Source organism: Apodemus sylvaticus, chromosome 12 (genome assembly GCF_947179515.1).
Source record: "Apodemus sylvaticus chromosome 12, mApoSyl1.1, whole genome shotgun sequence".
NCBI lineage: Eukaryota > Metazoa > Chordata > Mammalia > Rodentia > Muridae > Apodemus > Apodemus sylvaticus.
In genome coordinates this window covers 40,275,003-40,291,579 of record NC_067483.1, presented here as the reverse complement: position 1 = coordinate 40,291,579, position 16,577 = coordinate 40,275,003, and the positions used below count along the sequence as shown (strand labels likewise).

Sequence of the window (16,577 nt, the reverse complement as noted above, 5' to 3'; positions counted from 1 at the left end):
TTGTCAAGCTTTGGTGACCCAGGTCACAGGGTTTTCTCCATATTTGGGGTACTTACTAATGAGTCTCAGTGCACCGCTTATCAGGAGGTATGGGATGTCATGCATCTCAGGTGCATACGAAGCAGGGCTGGGTGATCACATGAAGTAATGTGATTTCTTTTCCCACGAAGAAAGGAGGAGACTTCAGCCTTCTAGCCGATTATCCCCCTGGGTTAGAAAAGGCTGGAGACAGGATGGAGAACATACCTATCCCAGAATGCTTTCCTCCGAGTGACTGGCTAATCCTGACCTGACAGGGTGACACCTCCCTGGCCGGAGTACTTGAAGGCTCACAGATTTTTCTTCAGCAGTTGCCTAATAAGGTTAGGAGCAAGCTCAGCAGTTACCAAGAGCTCACATTCTAGAAACTCTAAAGTGCAGCAGGACATGAGTGGATTCCACTGAAACTTGAGGTCTCCATCACACGCTGTTACTTGGACTCGGAGTCAATGGCTGGACAGCTGATATGCTGGGTATATATGTCTCTGGCACTCTGCCTTCTAATAATCTGTCCCTGCTTCCATAGGTTGCCTGGGTGAGAGGAAGACTTTTTCTCTCTTGAGCCTGTGGAGAGGTTCAAAGAGGGGATCTGGACTTAGACAACCCTTTCTCCTTCTCAAGACCCAGGACCATAGATGCTAATGACTCGTGCTAGTAGCTACAGCCCAGCTCATGGTATTGTTAAGGAAGCTGCCTTAGAATTTTCTTTTCCTTGGAGGGTGGGGGCTCCCTGGACAGGAGAAATGGAGAGGTTCATGGAGCAATTGTTCATCTGCTTAAAGGATAAGAAAACAAAGGTTTACCCAGATCAAGTGAGGTTTTCTCCCATTGCTCGAATGCCCTGTGCTGAACGGCAAACATCCTTACAACATTCTGAAACGTGCGTTCATCAAGTCCAGAGTCCCCTTCCTTTATCATTACCTTAGCACAATGTGTTAGGTAGGGCTGATTCTTCTCCCAATTAAAGGTTCTTTTTGTTTGTTTGGTTGGTTGGGGTTTTTTTTTTTCTGTTTTGTTTTGTTTTTGTTTTTCAAGACAGGGTTTCTCTGTATATCCCTGGCTGTCCTGGAACTAACGCTGTAGCCAAGGCTGGCCTCGAACTCAGAAATCCACCTGCCTCTGCCTCCCAAGTGCTGGGATTAAAGGCGTGCGCCACCACTGCACAGCACCAATTAAAGGTTCTAAGCGGGCTAAAGGTGACTGGAAGAGTATCAGGCATGTTTCTGAATGTGCTACTGGTGTATTCAATAATAAAAATATCAGCAGAGTGCCCACGAGATACAAGTTCTCCTTTAGGCAGTGGGGAGAAGGCACAGAGCAAGATGGGTGAAAGAATCCCTGGCTTCGCAGGATGAACACTGTAGTGGGCAGGGACAGAAACAATAATAAAAATCTCTGTCAAGAATAGCGGCTTACACCTGTAATCCCAGCACTTGGGAGGCAGGAGCTGGGGGCGGGGGCAGGATCATGAGTTTACAGCCAACCTGGGCTGTATAGTAAGCCCCAGGACAGCCTGGGCTACCTAGCAAGATTGTACAGGCTGGAGAGATGACTCAGCAGTTAAGAGTACTACTGGCTGTTCTCCCAGAGAATTCAAGTTCTATTCCCAGCCCCCACACGGCAGTTCACAACTGTCTGCACCTCAAGCTCCAGAGGATCTGAGTTGTATTCACCTTCTGGAAAAAAAAAAAAAAAAAAAAAGCATTTGTTTATAAACCAATTGCAGGGTGGTTATTTAACCAGAATGGGGCCTCTTCGTACTTGAGCCTCTCACATCGGAGGGGCTGATGTATAACACGTAGCCAGTCCTCCTCTGCAGCAGAGCGTAGGGCTCCACTAGTCTCTAAGCCATCTCTAAGCCGCCTTCAGCCCCGCTCATCTCACATACACTTAGCTGTGCCTGCACACCTTAGCCAGTATGTGCTCCAGGTAACATCTGTCTTGCTGAGGGAAAATGCCTACTTTTCTCTAATGTGTCACCATGCTAACATGAGCCCCCTGGTCCTCCCTTACTTTAAGGACAGTGTTGGGGCCTGTTGATGGGCTGAACAGACCTCTCTCTTAACTCTCCTACACTGGAGTAACTTGAACACTCTTAGGCCTCAGACTTACTATCTCTCTTCCTCACAGGTCCACCTGCCCCTTATAGAAAAACCGAATCTGCCCTGTGTCATAAACTGTTAGCATGCTTTAGTCTTTCCTTACCAGGAAGAGCCTGTGTGAGGGCTTAGCCCTGAGACCAAAATTTGGTGCCAGATAACTGCCATAGGTTTCTAAATTTTCATACCACTGAAGACTGAGCATTCTAAGAGAACTTTTATCAGGCCGTCTTCCTGGTTTGTAAATGTCTTTGTTGGGAGTAGATGGTGCACAGTCAAGCCATGACCACTTGGGTGTAGATTCCTTTTCTGATTCTTCTCACATCTTACAGGTAAGACCAGACTAATGTATCCTGTAATCAGTCAGCCCATGAAGGGAGGGAGCATTAGAGGTAACCTTTTATATGCAATTTTCTTAAGTTAATTTGTGTGCCTTGATTTGGAAGAAGACTTAAAGATGATGTTTCTAAAATAAATTCTCTACATTACCAGCCAGCAGGCCTCCTCAGGGCTTCCCATGAGCCTGGACACTCAGCTCAGGCCTCGGTTCTCAGTTCCGTTCAGACACCAACTGTCATTTAAACCCTTCTGCTGGAAAGTGCCTTGCAGATCCTAGATCCTCATGGCTGTTCTAATTGTTTCTTTTTGTCTTTTTTTGCATCTCTATTCCAGAGGCCTAGCCATCATCGTTACCCAGGGAGCCCTCCTCTTTCTCCTGACACCGGCCTACCATCGCAATTGCTGGTTGTTGCTAAGGTTGCCTCCATGGTAACATGCTTATCCTGTTTACATTTCTATGTGGACAAGTAGTCTAAACTAGGAACCTACCTGCTCTTGGACCTCTACCTGGAGGACACCAATCATCGTGACACCACGTCCGTCTTTTACTAAGTTCCCCCAACCTCTTCCTCCTCTCACTAGTAGACTCAATACAGAAGAAAGGATCTAGGCCTGGTGTTGCTACTCTGAAACTTATTGCACAAGATATTGTCAATTTACCCCCTAACTGGCCTCCCAGAGAAGAAAGAAGTGGGAAGAAACGGGAAAGAGAAGACAAGAGACACTGATCAGTTAGAGGGGAAACTCTACATCTTCTCTGGTTGAGAGTCTGGTAACCGAAGAAGGCAAAATGACGAATCCAGCAGGACATAACTTGCCAGCCAACGCAGTAGCTGAGAGCCATGAAGGGGAGTTTGGCTGCACCTTGATGGACCTGAGAAAGCTCATGGAGCTTCGAGCAGCTGATGCAGTGGCCCAGATCAGTGCCCACTATGGAGGGGTCCAGGAAATCTGCGCTAGACTGAAAACCTCCCCTATAGAAGGTAAAGGCCATTTCAAGGGTTGGGGTTGGAGGACAGTGACAAGGACTTTGAAATATTATTGTCTAGCTTCTAGGGAAAGTATGTTTCTAGAAACCCAATAAGTTGGTTTTTGTCTGGCGGGAAGAGCACAGTCATCTAAAGATGGGCATTGAAGAGAGGACCGAAGAGCTTTCTTCCCCTGCCGTGTTTAGGAACTATGATTCTCTGAGTCACTCTCTCCTCCTATTTATGTATCCGTCCATACTATGGAGGGTACTTATGTGTGATGTAGATGCACTCATCAGGATAATCAGTTTCCTCATTTATCAAATTAGGATTACAGAAGAGCTTAAGATGGATATCCTCCTCACACTGATCTTAAAGTTCAATGGATGAGAAAAGACTACAGGAAGTAGTATTCTAGTCATCTGAATACCTTACTGTACACAGAAATGGTTGGCATAGCATAAACATGCCTTTGGATAAATTGCTATTTTCTGTCCTGGAGTTACTGATTTTTTTTAACCTTAACCCTGTCTGATAAAAATTTTTCCCCACCATGTAGGGACGAAATTCAGGGCTTTGCACAGCGCCCCAACACTAAGCTGTAACTTCAGTCCTCTTTTTTGCTTTTTAAGACAGATCCTCCCTACCTTACTCAGACTGGACCTGAACTCACTCTATAGTATAGACAGGATTTCAGGTTATGATTCTCCTATCTCAGCCTCCAACATAGATGACATTACAGTCTAGGTATATATCTTATAAGCTTTGAGTTCAGGTATTTGAAATAATGTTTATATCTAACCGATAGAGTTACTGGAATTATGACATAGTACAGTGCATATGCACACGTACGTGTGTTTGTGTGTGCATGTGAAAACTGATAATAAGCGTTGAATAAATTAAATACAGGCCATATGCCTGGAGATTTTGCTAGAGCGGGAATGAATCATTAATGTGGCTAAGGTATATGTGACTACAGCTGCTGTCTGTTCCCCCATGCTCCTCCCCGTGCTCCCTGTCGTCTCAGAGGCCTGATTTTAGGATAACAGTGCTTAGTTGCTTTCGGTCAGTTCCCTGGGCCTTCTAGCTTGTGTCTAATACTACCTTTTGGACACTGTCCACTTCCTGCTAGCTGAAGTGTTGTTGTTGTTTGGTGGTGGTAGTTTTATTACTTATTTATTGTTTCACTCCATAACCCAGGCTGGTCTCAAACTCAAAGGAATCATCATGCCTCAGCCTCCCATGCACTAGAACTCATTAGGCATGCGCTGCCACACCCGCCATCCCCTACCATCCCTGAGACAGTCCCACTCTGCCAACAAGCTGACCTGGGAATTTGGGATCCTCCTGCTTTAGCTTTTCTAAGTGCAGCGATTACAGGCACACACCACCACACCTGTCCCCTAAATGACTTTCTCTGTGACTTTTACAGAGCATAGGCTGTAAGGAAAGCCTGTCACTTCTTATGCTTTCCTGAGATGATACAGGTGTTTACAGACCTACATCAGCACTGAAGTGGAATCCTTCTGTTTTCCTCCTTTTATGTCTCTTTGACAAAGTGGAAGTTGGGGGTCCAGTAAGCTAGAACCGGGGGGCTCCTCACACAGGATCCAGACTTTCCTCCCATCTCTCTAACCCTCTCCTATAGCTACAGCAATTTACCTTCCCTAAGAAGCCAGCCTGTTACCAGAAGACCATTCACAGATGCCTCTCAGCCCCATAGGATTTTGTCACCGGTGGGAGGCTCCTGCAATTAGTAATGGGAATAAAGATACTAGAGTGAATCTGGATTCTAGTTAGAAACCAACATGAAGTAAGTTTGAGTAGATTGGCGTTGGCGAGTGTGTGCTTAAAGTCCTTCTTACGCAGGAGCTGAGAGGAGGATCTCATGAGCATCTCATGAGCCTGGACGTTTGAAGCTAGCATGGCTAGGGAGGGGAGTGGTAGTAAGGAAAATAGAGTTCCCCTTAGTCTTTTATTTTTGCTTGGATTGCCAGCATGCTTAGTGACGATAGAACTCTTTAAATCATAGCTAATAAGGGAGGGGCCTTACGGGAGCTTGAGGCTTTTGACACTAACATGATTTTGTTAGCTTCTGATTATACAATTCTAGAGGCAAATATGACTTTGTTTTTAATTAATTTTTCTCACTTTTTATTGATTAAGTTTGTTGTTTGCTAGCACTTAATTTCAATATTCTCTGTCTAAGTTAAAGGGTTTTAATGACCTGCCTTGAGGTCTTGGTAGAAAATGATGGAACAGTTTCTATTTTCTGGCTTACAGACTATCAATTATGCTTTTTTTTTAATGGAACATCAAGATTTATTGAATTAGTTTAAAGGAACTACTTTATGATAATAACCACATACAGAGAAACATGGTGTATTAATCCCTGTTAGGTCTGTGAAATAACATGCTAATAGGTAAATTTCTTTTTTTTTAATTTATTTCTTTTTTTAAGTTATTTTCATTTCAAGTGTTATCCCCTTACCCTGGTTTCCCCCTTCCAAAAACTCCCTATCCCACTTCCCTCCCCCTCCTTCTATGAGGGTCTTCCTCCACCCACCCACCCACCCACTCCTGCCTCCCCGCCCTCGATTCTCCTACAATGGGGCATCTATTGAGCCTTCATAGGACCAAGGATCTCTCCTCCCATTGATGCCTGACAAGGCCATCCTCTGCTACATATGCAGCTGGAGCCATGTGTATCCCTTGGTTGGTGGTTTAGTCCCTGGGAGCTCAGGGTGGAGGGTGTGCGTGGTTGGTTGATATTGTTGTTCTTCCTGTGCAAGCCCCTTCAGCTCCTTCAGTCCTTTATCTGACTCCTCCACTGGAGACCCCACACTCTGTGCAATGGTTGACTGCGAGCCTCCAACTCTGTATTTGTCAGACTCTGGCAGGGCCTCTCAGGAGTCGGCTATATCAGGCTCCTTTCAGCAAGCTTTTCTTAGCATCCATAATAGTGTCTGAGTTTGGTGACTGTAGCTGGAATGAATCCCAAGGCGGGACGGTCTCTGGATGGCCTTTCCTTCAGTCTCTGCTCTGCACTTTGTGCTTATCAATGTTCTGTTGCCTCTTTCGTACAGAATTACAGAGGACTTAAAATGAGTTTTGCACTTTAAAGGATGTTTTATTTGTGTGTATGCCCCTGATTGAGTTTATGTGCATCATGAAGGCTGGTGCCCTAAGATGCCAGAAGTTGGTGTCAATGGATGCCCTGGAACTGGAGATCCATGCAGTTGTGAGTTGACATGTGGGTGCTGGGAACCGAACCCAGATCTTCTGCAAGAGCAGTAGGTGCTGAGCTATCTTTCCAGTTCCGGTTTTGCATTTTATTGTCTGAGAAGACCTGGGATTGGCCCCAGTGTGCAAGCTAATGTTGTTCCTGCATTGCATTAATGTGCTGGAGCGCAGTTGCTCCTCAGTCTAGAGTAGGTTAGAATAGAGAGGACCTGGGAGTGTGGACCTGAGTGACTTCAGCATTTGACTGTGACTGGCCACAAGGTTTACAGGGTTACCAGAAAAGAGGAGAGACATTTAGAGAAATAAGAGGGGGCAGGAAAGATGTGGAAGAAGCCACAAGCTCCGATCTACATTGGTTTGTTTGTTTGTTTGTTTGTTTGACATTATATGTGTCAGTGCATTGTTTACATATTATGTATATGTTTCATGTGCAAGCCTGTTGCCTGGGGAATTCAAATACAGCATCAGATCCCCTGGAGCTGGAGTTACAGATGGTTGTAGGTCCTCATGTGGGTGCTGGGAACCGAACCCAGGTCCCTTGGAAAGGAGCCAATGCTAGCCGTCACTCCAGCCCCAAGCGCTCAGTCTTTATGGCTCTGTATAAACCAAACCTAAGACACAGAGCTGGGAGACAGTGGAACACTTTGTCAGTGCAGGCTTGTCATTTAGCAACGATGAAACCCTTTTCATTTTCTTGCTTCCTTCCCAGTTCCAATTCTCTTCTTTAAAAAAAAAAAATGCTTATATTATCATATTATCAATTATATCTAGTAATGGGCTTCATCTTCCCAGCTCAGTCCCCTCCTACTCTCATGCCTCATGTCTTCGTCCTCCTCAGTCATCTCCTAATGGCACACTGGATTTTACTGGCGTTGTTACATAAACATGTGCAACAGATCATTGACAGGAGCATGGGCACCTTACCAGTAGATACCCACCCTGGGGAAAAAGGTCTCTGACTCCTCCAACCACCCCACCCCCACACCCCCAAAATCATTGACTACCTATATACCCTCATGGAGGGGTGGTTCTCATAAGCCCTTCCCCCATCCCAATTTTTCTTGTACACTTCTGCTTGACAGCCTGTCGTTGTGCAACCCAGCTTAGCTTCAAAATTTCAACCCTAATTCTTCCACACACACACACCTTTTGTTTTCTCATCTTCTCTCTCTGCTCTGTTTCCAGAAATCTCTCCAAGTCCCACAGTGCAGAGGGCTAGAAGAGAGCCCCGATTCTCTGAGCTTGTCCCCACCCCATCTCAGGGTCTCCAGAGGAGGGAACGTGTCAAGTCTTGGGTAGGGCTCCTCTTGCCTTGAGGTTAGCAAAATGAGGCATGTCCTCAGTCTCAGCGTTCCCTGCTGTGGAGGGAGGATGCTGGTGAGAGACTCTCTGTGACTGGATGGAAGTTTGTTTACTTTTTCCCACATAGGAACTTTCCATATCCCCCACCCCACCCCGCCATAGTACCGTAGTTAGATGAAACACTGTTTTCTGGGGAGCAGGTAGATTGGCAAGTGGGAGGAATTTCTGGGCACAGAAAAGAGAGGTCAGAAAAGGGAGCATTAGATAAACTGTAAATCTCTGACACAAGGCTTCTTTCAGATGGCTAAAGGCAATTTCCGTCGCGTTTGGATGTAGATAAATGTCGCTTGGATCTTCCATCTCAGGTTCCTTCTCTAGATTCCACGTTGGCCCTCCCCACCCAAGATGACAGCACAGCAAGTAAGGTCATCATCTGATACACCTTCCAGCGCCATGCAAGAACCAGTACATGTCTGTACTGGTCTGAGATGACCTCACATTAGTGACCATGACAGTAGGCACTGTCCCTCCTCCCACAGAGTTTACAGGCCAATAGACGTTAACAAACAAATGAAAAATGATTCTAAAATATTGCCACTGTGTGGTGTGTGTTTGGAGGATGGAGAACATTGTTGAGGGAGCATAGAGCACAGGAGCTAAGATGAAGATAATGGAGAGGAAAGGCCCTTGGCGGCTTGAGTTAGGCCCCGCCCCACTGTGTCATCTCAGACTTGCCCAGGGATATTCCGGCTTGGCCATGCTGTGTGGTGACCGCACCCCTTCTGGAGCGCTCCTAGCTTACAAAGCAAGCCCCTGTGCCTTCCCTAGCCACTGAGTAGCTCTTGAGTTTAGGGAGATGAGATTCTTCCAAGGAATAGCCAGAGGGAGAAGACTGTTTGAAGACAGACCAAATTATGATTTAGAGTTCACTACTTTCAAGATTTAGATTGACAGCTCCTGTCACCCTAAGACCTCTGGGGTTTTCCTGTGTTCCTGTCTCCGTGTACTGCCCAGAAGTGGCCGTCTTCCCATCATCTGGAACTTACTGGGACTGGGCTTTTCCCCCACAGGGCACACTAAAAGAAATCAAAATCCCCCTCCCGCCACCATCCCCGGAAACGAGCTGGGGATGAAACTGGAGGTCTGCCAGTGCTAGACAAGGGCTCGCCACTCAGCTCTAGCCTCTGGCCAGAAACTTCTAACAGCGTTATCAGTCTGGACAAAACTTGATACACACCCAGTAACTGTTCACTTGTGGCACATCCGAATTGCTGTTAGTCCTTCAAACACTAAAACTATTTCTATAGTAAGATACGCAGTCCTAGAAATGGACGAGGTAAAAACAGAAAGTTCTAGCACTTTCTCCCTGCTCTCCAACAGGTAGAAGCATGACCACACATCCCGTTTCAGGGAAGGTTAGTGTAGGGAATTGCACAGCTATGTGAGTGAATACAGATGGGAAGACAGGTGCCTGGCTATTTTGGTTTTCTTTCCTCTCTGATATTCATAATTCACTCTGGGATTTCAGTCTGGCAGAGCTCATGAGTCTGAAAGGTGCAGCTTTTCATCCTGGCCTCTGCCCCTGGCCTTCTCCTTGGACATCTGCCCCACCTCTCCTAGGGCTGCCCAGTTCCTTCCTAGCAACTTCCCTGGGCCTGGCTGCAGAAACCAGCGTTCCGTGATCCACTGAGCCACCACACCTCCAGTAAATCTGCTAGTGTTCACCTAAGGTCTCACGCTGGAGGAATATCTTGGACGGAGGGAAAGGGACACATGTCACAGCTGATTCAAACAGCTGGAAAGAGGCTAGCTGGCCTGGGTGTGAGCAGTGTGGGCCGGACCAGGCCAGCGGCTTCATTAGATAAATTCCTTATGCTCGGTGGAGGAAGGAGAAGGGTTCCTGCTAACATTTGGAGATAGAGGATGAGAGAAACGGGGAAAGCGGGAGGGTGAACGAGGTGTAAGTGCCCTCCTTGTGCCCCAATAGGGAAGGCCTCTAGCACCCTGGAACTTTGCTGTCTGGTTTAAGCTTCATGCTGAGAGCTGACTGAGGCCAGGAGAGAGCTATACTATCCAGGCCCAGCCCCACACTCTGCCAACTCGTAGCCCTCCAGCCTCTCCTCACTCAGAGCTGAGCATCAGAGTTTGCTGGCATAATGTACTAGGCAGGGGTTAGAGATCTGGAGAGTATAGCAAGCACTCTGGGCCTGAGAGCAGAGCAGGCCCTCCTTTTCCTCCCGTCCCCTCCCCACCTCCATGGCGTGGAACCTTTATGCTGGGCACCTCGGGTAAGCATTACAGTGTGTTCTTGAGCTTGCTTTGCCTTTTTTGTCTATTCAGTGTTTGAATAGTGGCCTCCTAGTCCTTCTACCTCTGAATTACACTCCAGCCTCTAGTTTGAGGTGAGTGTGTTTGTTTGTTTTCTTGTTTGTTTCTTTGTTGGCCTTCTATTCACAGTGATCCTCCTGCCTCAACCTCTCAAATGCTGAAATGATAGGCATGCTTCATTCCTGGCTCCTACTTTGACTTTTTTCTAGTTAGTTGCTTAGTTAGTTATAGTTTATTTTATGTGTATGAGGTTTTGCCGGCACATATGTATATTTACTGTGTTTGTGCCCAGTACCAGCCAGAGGAGGACAGAAGAGGCCATGAGACCCCCTGGAACTGAAGTTAGAGATGGCTCACAGCCACCTTGTATGTGCTGGGAACTGAACCCAGGTCCTCGGCAAGAGCAACACATGCTCTTAACCACTAAGCCATCTCTCCAGCCCCTTTCTTTTCTCCTTTTGAGACAGGGTCTCATGTAGGCTAGGCCGGCCTCAAACTTGCTGTGTAGCTAAGGATGACTCTGAACCTCTGATCCTCATGTCTACACCTCCAGGGTGCTGGGATTTCAATGTTGTACTGCCTTGTCTTGTTTTACATGGTGCTGGGGATCAAGCCCAGAGCTTTGCAAGTGCCCCACCCACTGAGCTCTGTCCCCAGCTCCTCTTCTGATGACTTTTAACCCTTTTTTTTTAACTGTTGTGTTGCCTTGAGCCTTCAGCAGGAGGGAAAGAAAATTGGTGTCCCCTCACTGGCTGAGGCAGCCAGTCTACCCTTAGAGTGGGGTTTTCACTCTTTTTATTTAGCTCAAAGGTGTGAGCCCTGGGACAGGGACACTGGTTAGGGAGGAGCACGTGCATGCAATGCAGGGAGGTGACAAAGCAGAGGAGTAAGGAGGGTGATGGCTCTGGGGAGTCTTTCTCTTCTCTGTGTTAGAACTGAGATGGAGTAGGCTGGGGTGGGGGCGGGGCACTGCAGCCGCTGCCACTCCACAGGGAAAAGTGTTGGCTAGTTCAGTGTCCTCTTACTTTGACCTTGAGTCTGTCCTTCCATATCAAGACTGGGAGTCCAGGACAGCAGGTCCACTGGTTGTGCCTGTGTTGAACAGGAGGTGTTGAAACAGGAAGGGTGTTCTATACTGCTTGAAAGCACAGCATTTGGTCAGGAGCAGGAGCTGGCTTCAGCCACAGACCCTCTAGTCTTTTTTTTTATATATATTTTTTTAATTAATTAATTAATTAATTATATGTGAGTTCACTGTAGCTGTCTTCAGACACTCCATCCAGAAGAGGGAGTCAGATCTCATTACGGATGGTTGTGAGCCACCATGTGGTTGCTGGGATTTGAACTCAGGACCTTTAGAAGAGCAGTTGGTGCTCTTAACCACTGAGCCATCTCTCCAGCCCGACCCTCTAGTCTTAAGCTTCTCATCCCCTTAGAAGCCTTAGCCATGTTTTAAGTAGGACTTGAAGATACATTTTTATGTTAGAGGTGAGGACCAAGAAAGGAGCCAGGTCATCTGTAAGCCAGGCAAGCTCTCTACCACGGAGCTGCGTACCCAGATCTTGAGATGTACCCCCAGTGTCAATTCTCATGCATCAAAAGAAATGGCCGCCTTTAGTCAACCTTAAGAAGCATCTCCCTTGCACTGTCAGCTTTTCATCCATCTCCTCTGGCAAGCTTTCATAGTTCAGACGGCTGGGAAGTCCCTCGTGACCTAGATCTGCCCTTTCTGGGGCTGAACCTACTCTGATAACTGGCGCCTCTGCCCACACCATCTTTGGTGTGAACAGGAGGGTCCTCTCCTGCTGGAGTCACACTACTGTAGCCTGGGCCCCACTCCTCCAGGCCTGGGTCCTGCCCAGACTTACAGCAGACACTTATGTACACTGCTCCTGACTCTGGCCTGCCCTGCCTGAGCAGACACCCTGCAGCTCCCAGCGTGGGTGCAGGCCGTGACAGCACAGACTCCCATTCTCTTCGCCTCTCCCAGCTAATGCGCTCAGCCTGGTTCTAAGGGCTACACGTGCCCTCGGTTTGGGTGGGGCTGTCTCTCTCATGTTCTCTATGAAAATTTGTCTCAGGATAAATTTTCCCCGGGAATTTCTCGGGAAACCCCTTTTCCTGTGTTTTCTGAATAGCCTGCTCGCCAAGCCCTCCCCTCCTCTCCAGGAGGCCGTGTAAGTATTTGAGGAGCCACTGTGGAGTTCAGGGCCCAAAAGATTTTTCTGGGCTGGACAAGTCTTTGTGTGAAATTAAAGCTGCTGAGATCGGGGCCGGGGAGCCTCTCTGGGGTGGAAAGAATGAGGTGGAAAGCCCAAAATTGGGAATTGGCAGGGCTCCCGGCCCCACATGGCTTTCCTGTGCAATACCACATGTCAGAGAGGATTCCCAAGGCTACTCAGGCTAACATCCAAGGCCCGCCCTGCCCTCCTGCCGCGCTCTCTGGGAACCTGCTCAGCCACTTGACTTCTTAAGGAAGCTTTGGTACAGTCTGTATGACTGAAGGTGGGGCCGATAGCTGAGTGGCAAACAGCTAATGGGTTCGGGGCAGGCGAAATGGCTCAGTGAGAAAGGGTGCCTGCTGCCAAATCTGATAATCTGAGTTTGATTCCCTAGACCGTACATTGTGAAAGGAGAAAGCAAACTTCTACACTTGTGTGTGTGTGTGTGTGTGTGTGTGTGTGTGTATATAAGAAAAGGGCAAGGGGGGCAAGCATGTCCCTTTGAGGAAACATCTAGGTGAGGGCAAGTCCCTCCTTTTATATCATCTAGAATATATATTTTTTTCATTTGTTTGAGTCCAGAAAAGGCCATAGGAGCCTTTTAGTGAGCACAGGCTTCATGAATGGACTCTGATGGACCTAAAGCTCTGTCCCTGAGGACAGGAAAGGGGCAGGGACCCATAGAGGCAGCCCTGGCTAGCTCAGAGATAGAGATGGCTGTGTAAACCCTCGAGCATAAGAAACAAGATGGCCGTCTGCGTGGAAGTCCCAGCAAGCCAGGGTAAGTTGGTCATACTGGGGTGGAGCCTCCATTGAGCCCTACTGTTCTCGTGTCCCGGAGCCTTCGAGTAGAGGTTGGCATCCAGCTGCCTCCTGTGTGTGATACAGGCCCTGCCCCTGCTAACCGCAAGGAGCCTATCACCCCTTCGAGCCTCAGTTGTCTTGTGCATCAAATTGGGTTCATAATAACGCCCTCCACTGGCTACGGATGTTTGAATGAGAAGCGCAGTGTGTCCGCTGCAGTGCCTGCCACGTACAGCAATCACTCGAACATTAGCGACTTTGTTCATTACTCATCCGCTGGGCTCTTTCGACAGGCTTGAGTGTGTGCCTTGTGCCAGGTACTGCCTTAGGCCTTAGGAACAAAGACAAGCACCCTGCTTGTCTTCTGGAAGAAGGTGGGGCAAGCAATGGATGAATAAGGCCTCAGTGGTCATAGATGAGAAGACCTTAGAGGGAAGCGGTAGGACATACTGGAGAAGGGTGAGCACCACAGCTGAGGACAGCCTTAGCCGTGCTGAGAAGGGGACCAAGACCTGAGGATACGAAAGACAGCCACCCCCCCCCCCCCGATGAGGCTCTGCTAGGGATGGGGTGAGACAGCAGCAGCAGCAGCATGTGCAGAAATGGAAGCTGGGGTAGGAGGTGTGTTTGGAGAGCCAGATTGCTGAGAAGACTGGGAAATGGGAAGAGGTAAATGCTGGAGGTTCCTAAGTAGCTTTAGAGGCTATCAAAGGTCTCCGTGCCCAGCTTTACTCCAAGTAAAAGCCACATAGAGTTTTAAGTAAATGAGTAGCATATACTGCCTCGAATCTTTATAAAGATCGTCGTCGTGGGGAGCCAGGGAGGTGTGGGGTGGGAGGCACCAGTGATCGTTAGAATATTGAGAGCCTGAGGAGCCAGGTGGTCACCCTGCCCTGCACACTCACCTTGGGGAGAGTGTTAGTAGGCTATCAGGGTGTCCCTTCAATCCACACTTAGTAACTTTTTAGGTTTTTAACAATGGGGCTCTATAGTGCAGGCTGGCCTGGAGCTCCCTTCGTGTGGTCCAGGCTGACCTTGTGCTTGGAGCCATCCTCCTGCTTAAGTGCTGAGGAGACAGGCCTGAGTCACCACGGCAGGCTCTGGTCTTTACTCTCTGACATCCCGGCCACCCTCACCATGCTAAAGGAGGGAAGGGCGGTGCCTCCCAGTGGGTTGTGGATCCTCCACCTACGAGAAACAAAATACTCGAACTTCTGTTCCCCTCAAACCCATCTGTCCATCCAGAGCTACTATCCCAAGCTGGCTCAGCCCTGCCCTTTTCGGTCCCCTGGGGCAAAGAACCAGCAAGTGCTGCCTCCTGGCCACCCTGCCTCTGCATGCCTGGGCATCCAGATGCCCTGCCCAGAGCACTCCTCTCCCAGTCCCTCCCCTGCCCTTCCGACTGGGAACCTGACTTCCCAGGGCAGGGCAGGGCAGAGCCAGCAGAGGAGGCTGAGCACTGTCTGGAAAGAAGCTCAACTAGTCTTTTAGAGCTTTGAAGCCAGCCTTGCTCTCCTGGGCCGGCTGAGCTAGAGTGAGGGACTTAATGCTGGGTTATAGGGCCCTCCCTGGGTTACAGTCTCAAGCACTGTGTCCCCAAACAGTTCCCTGGCCCTTGCCTCCTAATGAGTGAAAATGGCCTCCAGTCCCTCACTTCACAATATGACACTAAATCAGGCCATCCTGCTGTACTTCACCTCAGGCCCGTTGCAGACTCCTCCCTCTCAGAGCCAGAAGGCTCTGGACTCCAGCTGTTGCTGATTTATTTTGTGCGTCCTGGGAGTGTTAGCCTCCTCCCACCCTGCAGGCCAGATTCCCTGCCAACTTGCTTGCCCATTTTCATGGATCTTTTTCCGACTTGTTTAGTGAAAAAGAGAATGTTCGCCCTCACACCGAGCCTGCTCCTTTCCTCGGGGTTGGGAGGCGTCCATGTGGAGCGAGTGCAGTCGCTGACATCCTGGCCTCCATGTCTGTCCTTGCTCCTTCCCAGCACACACATTTCCTTGCTTTGTGTGAAGCTCCGTGGAGTCCCCTGCCCCTGATTCTGTGTCCTTGGCTGACCTGTTTTCAAAACAAAGATTGCCCCACCCTATCTGTGGGGGAACCCTTCAGACAGGCAGCCAACTGCCTTCAGTGCCAAAGGGGGGGGGGGGGACAAAAAGGAAAAAAAAAAAAGCAGCAACTAATTTGTTGCAAATATATGTAAACAATGAATGAATGCCAACTGGGGTTGACCCCTAGGGAGGTTTTCCCCACTGCCTCTTACTCCTATAAGATCCAGAAGAGGGGCCAAAATTCTAAGGAAACTAGTAAGTATAATTCTGTCCCCTCCCCATGCTCCCACGCTGGGAGAGAAAGAGAGAGGTGTTAGGAGGTTACTTGTTCTGTTTTGGTGGGGAAATTGCTGGTTGTCAATAACTGTGTAGTATCTGGAAACTTTGTGGCCCTGCTTGGTTCTTATTCAACCTGAGCTGTAATACTTCGTCTAGTTCATACCAAGTACTTAGGAAAACAGCTCGCTGGAGGTCGCGTGAGAAACGGAAAGGCAGGGATGGTGTGCCTAAGGCACCTTGCCCTGAGAGTTCTACTTCAGCTCCTAGAACTTGGAATGAAGACACACGGGTAGCCTCCGCCTCCACCTGCATGACCTAGAACAGGTAGCTAGTTCTTTCTGGCCCAAGCACGTGTGAGCCAGCATGTTCAGGTCATTGCCAGAATTTGCAGACTCCTCTAAGGAAAGAGTCTGGTGCATCCCAAGAACATTCTTGTGTTTCTGTTCTTAGAGCTAGGGCCTTGGTGTGCAGCACAGCCCCCAAGGAACAGATGACATTTACTTAGCCTGGTTGCTAGAAGCAAAAGGCCCTCATCCCGAGGCCAGCTTGTCACCCTTATTCATTTTTAAACTTTTAAAGCCCTGAACAAACTGGGCAGGTTGACCACTTGCCCACTGCACCCCAAACCCAGGTCTCATAACTGGACATGGAGTCTTTTTTATTTTTATTTGTTGGCTTTTTAAAAAAAAAGATGCATTTATTATTATATCTAAGTACACTGTAGCTGTCTTCAGACACATCAGAAGAGGGCATCAAATTTCATTACGGATGGTTGTGAGCCACCATGTGGTTGCTGGGATTTGAACTCAGGACCTTTGGAAGAGCAGTCAGTGCTCTCAACCACTGAGCCATCTCTCCAGCCCCTATTTGTTGGTTTTTTAAAATGTCTTTTACTAACCT

The 16,577-nt window shown here is 48.3% G+C and overlaps 1 protein-coding gene across 6 annotated transcripts in view; it reads left to right on the top strand.

Annotated features, from left to right (window-relative positions):
• Atp2b4 (ATPase plasma membrane Ca2+ transporting 4) overlaps positions 1-16,577 on the top strand; it is a 98,257-nt gene that overhangs the window by 43,066 nt on the left and 38,614 nt on the right. For all 6 annotated transcript variants that reach the window (XM_052200427.1, XM_052200424.1, XM_052200426.1 and 3 more), the window contains one exon: positions 2,811-3,460. In XM_052200427.1, the coding sequence (XP_052056387.1) occupies positions 3,268-3,460 (193 nt within the window). In that variant the 5' untranslated portion in view covers positions 2,811-3,267. The remainder of the gene's footprint in view (positions 1-2,810; positions 3,461-16,577) is intronic.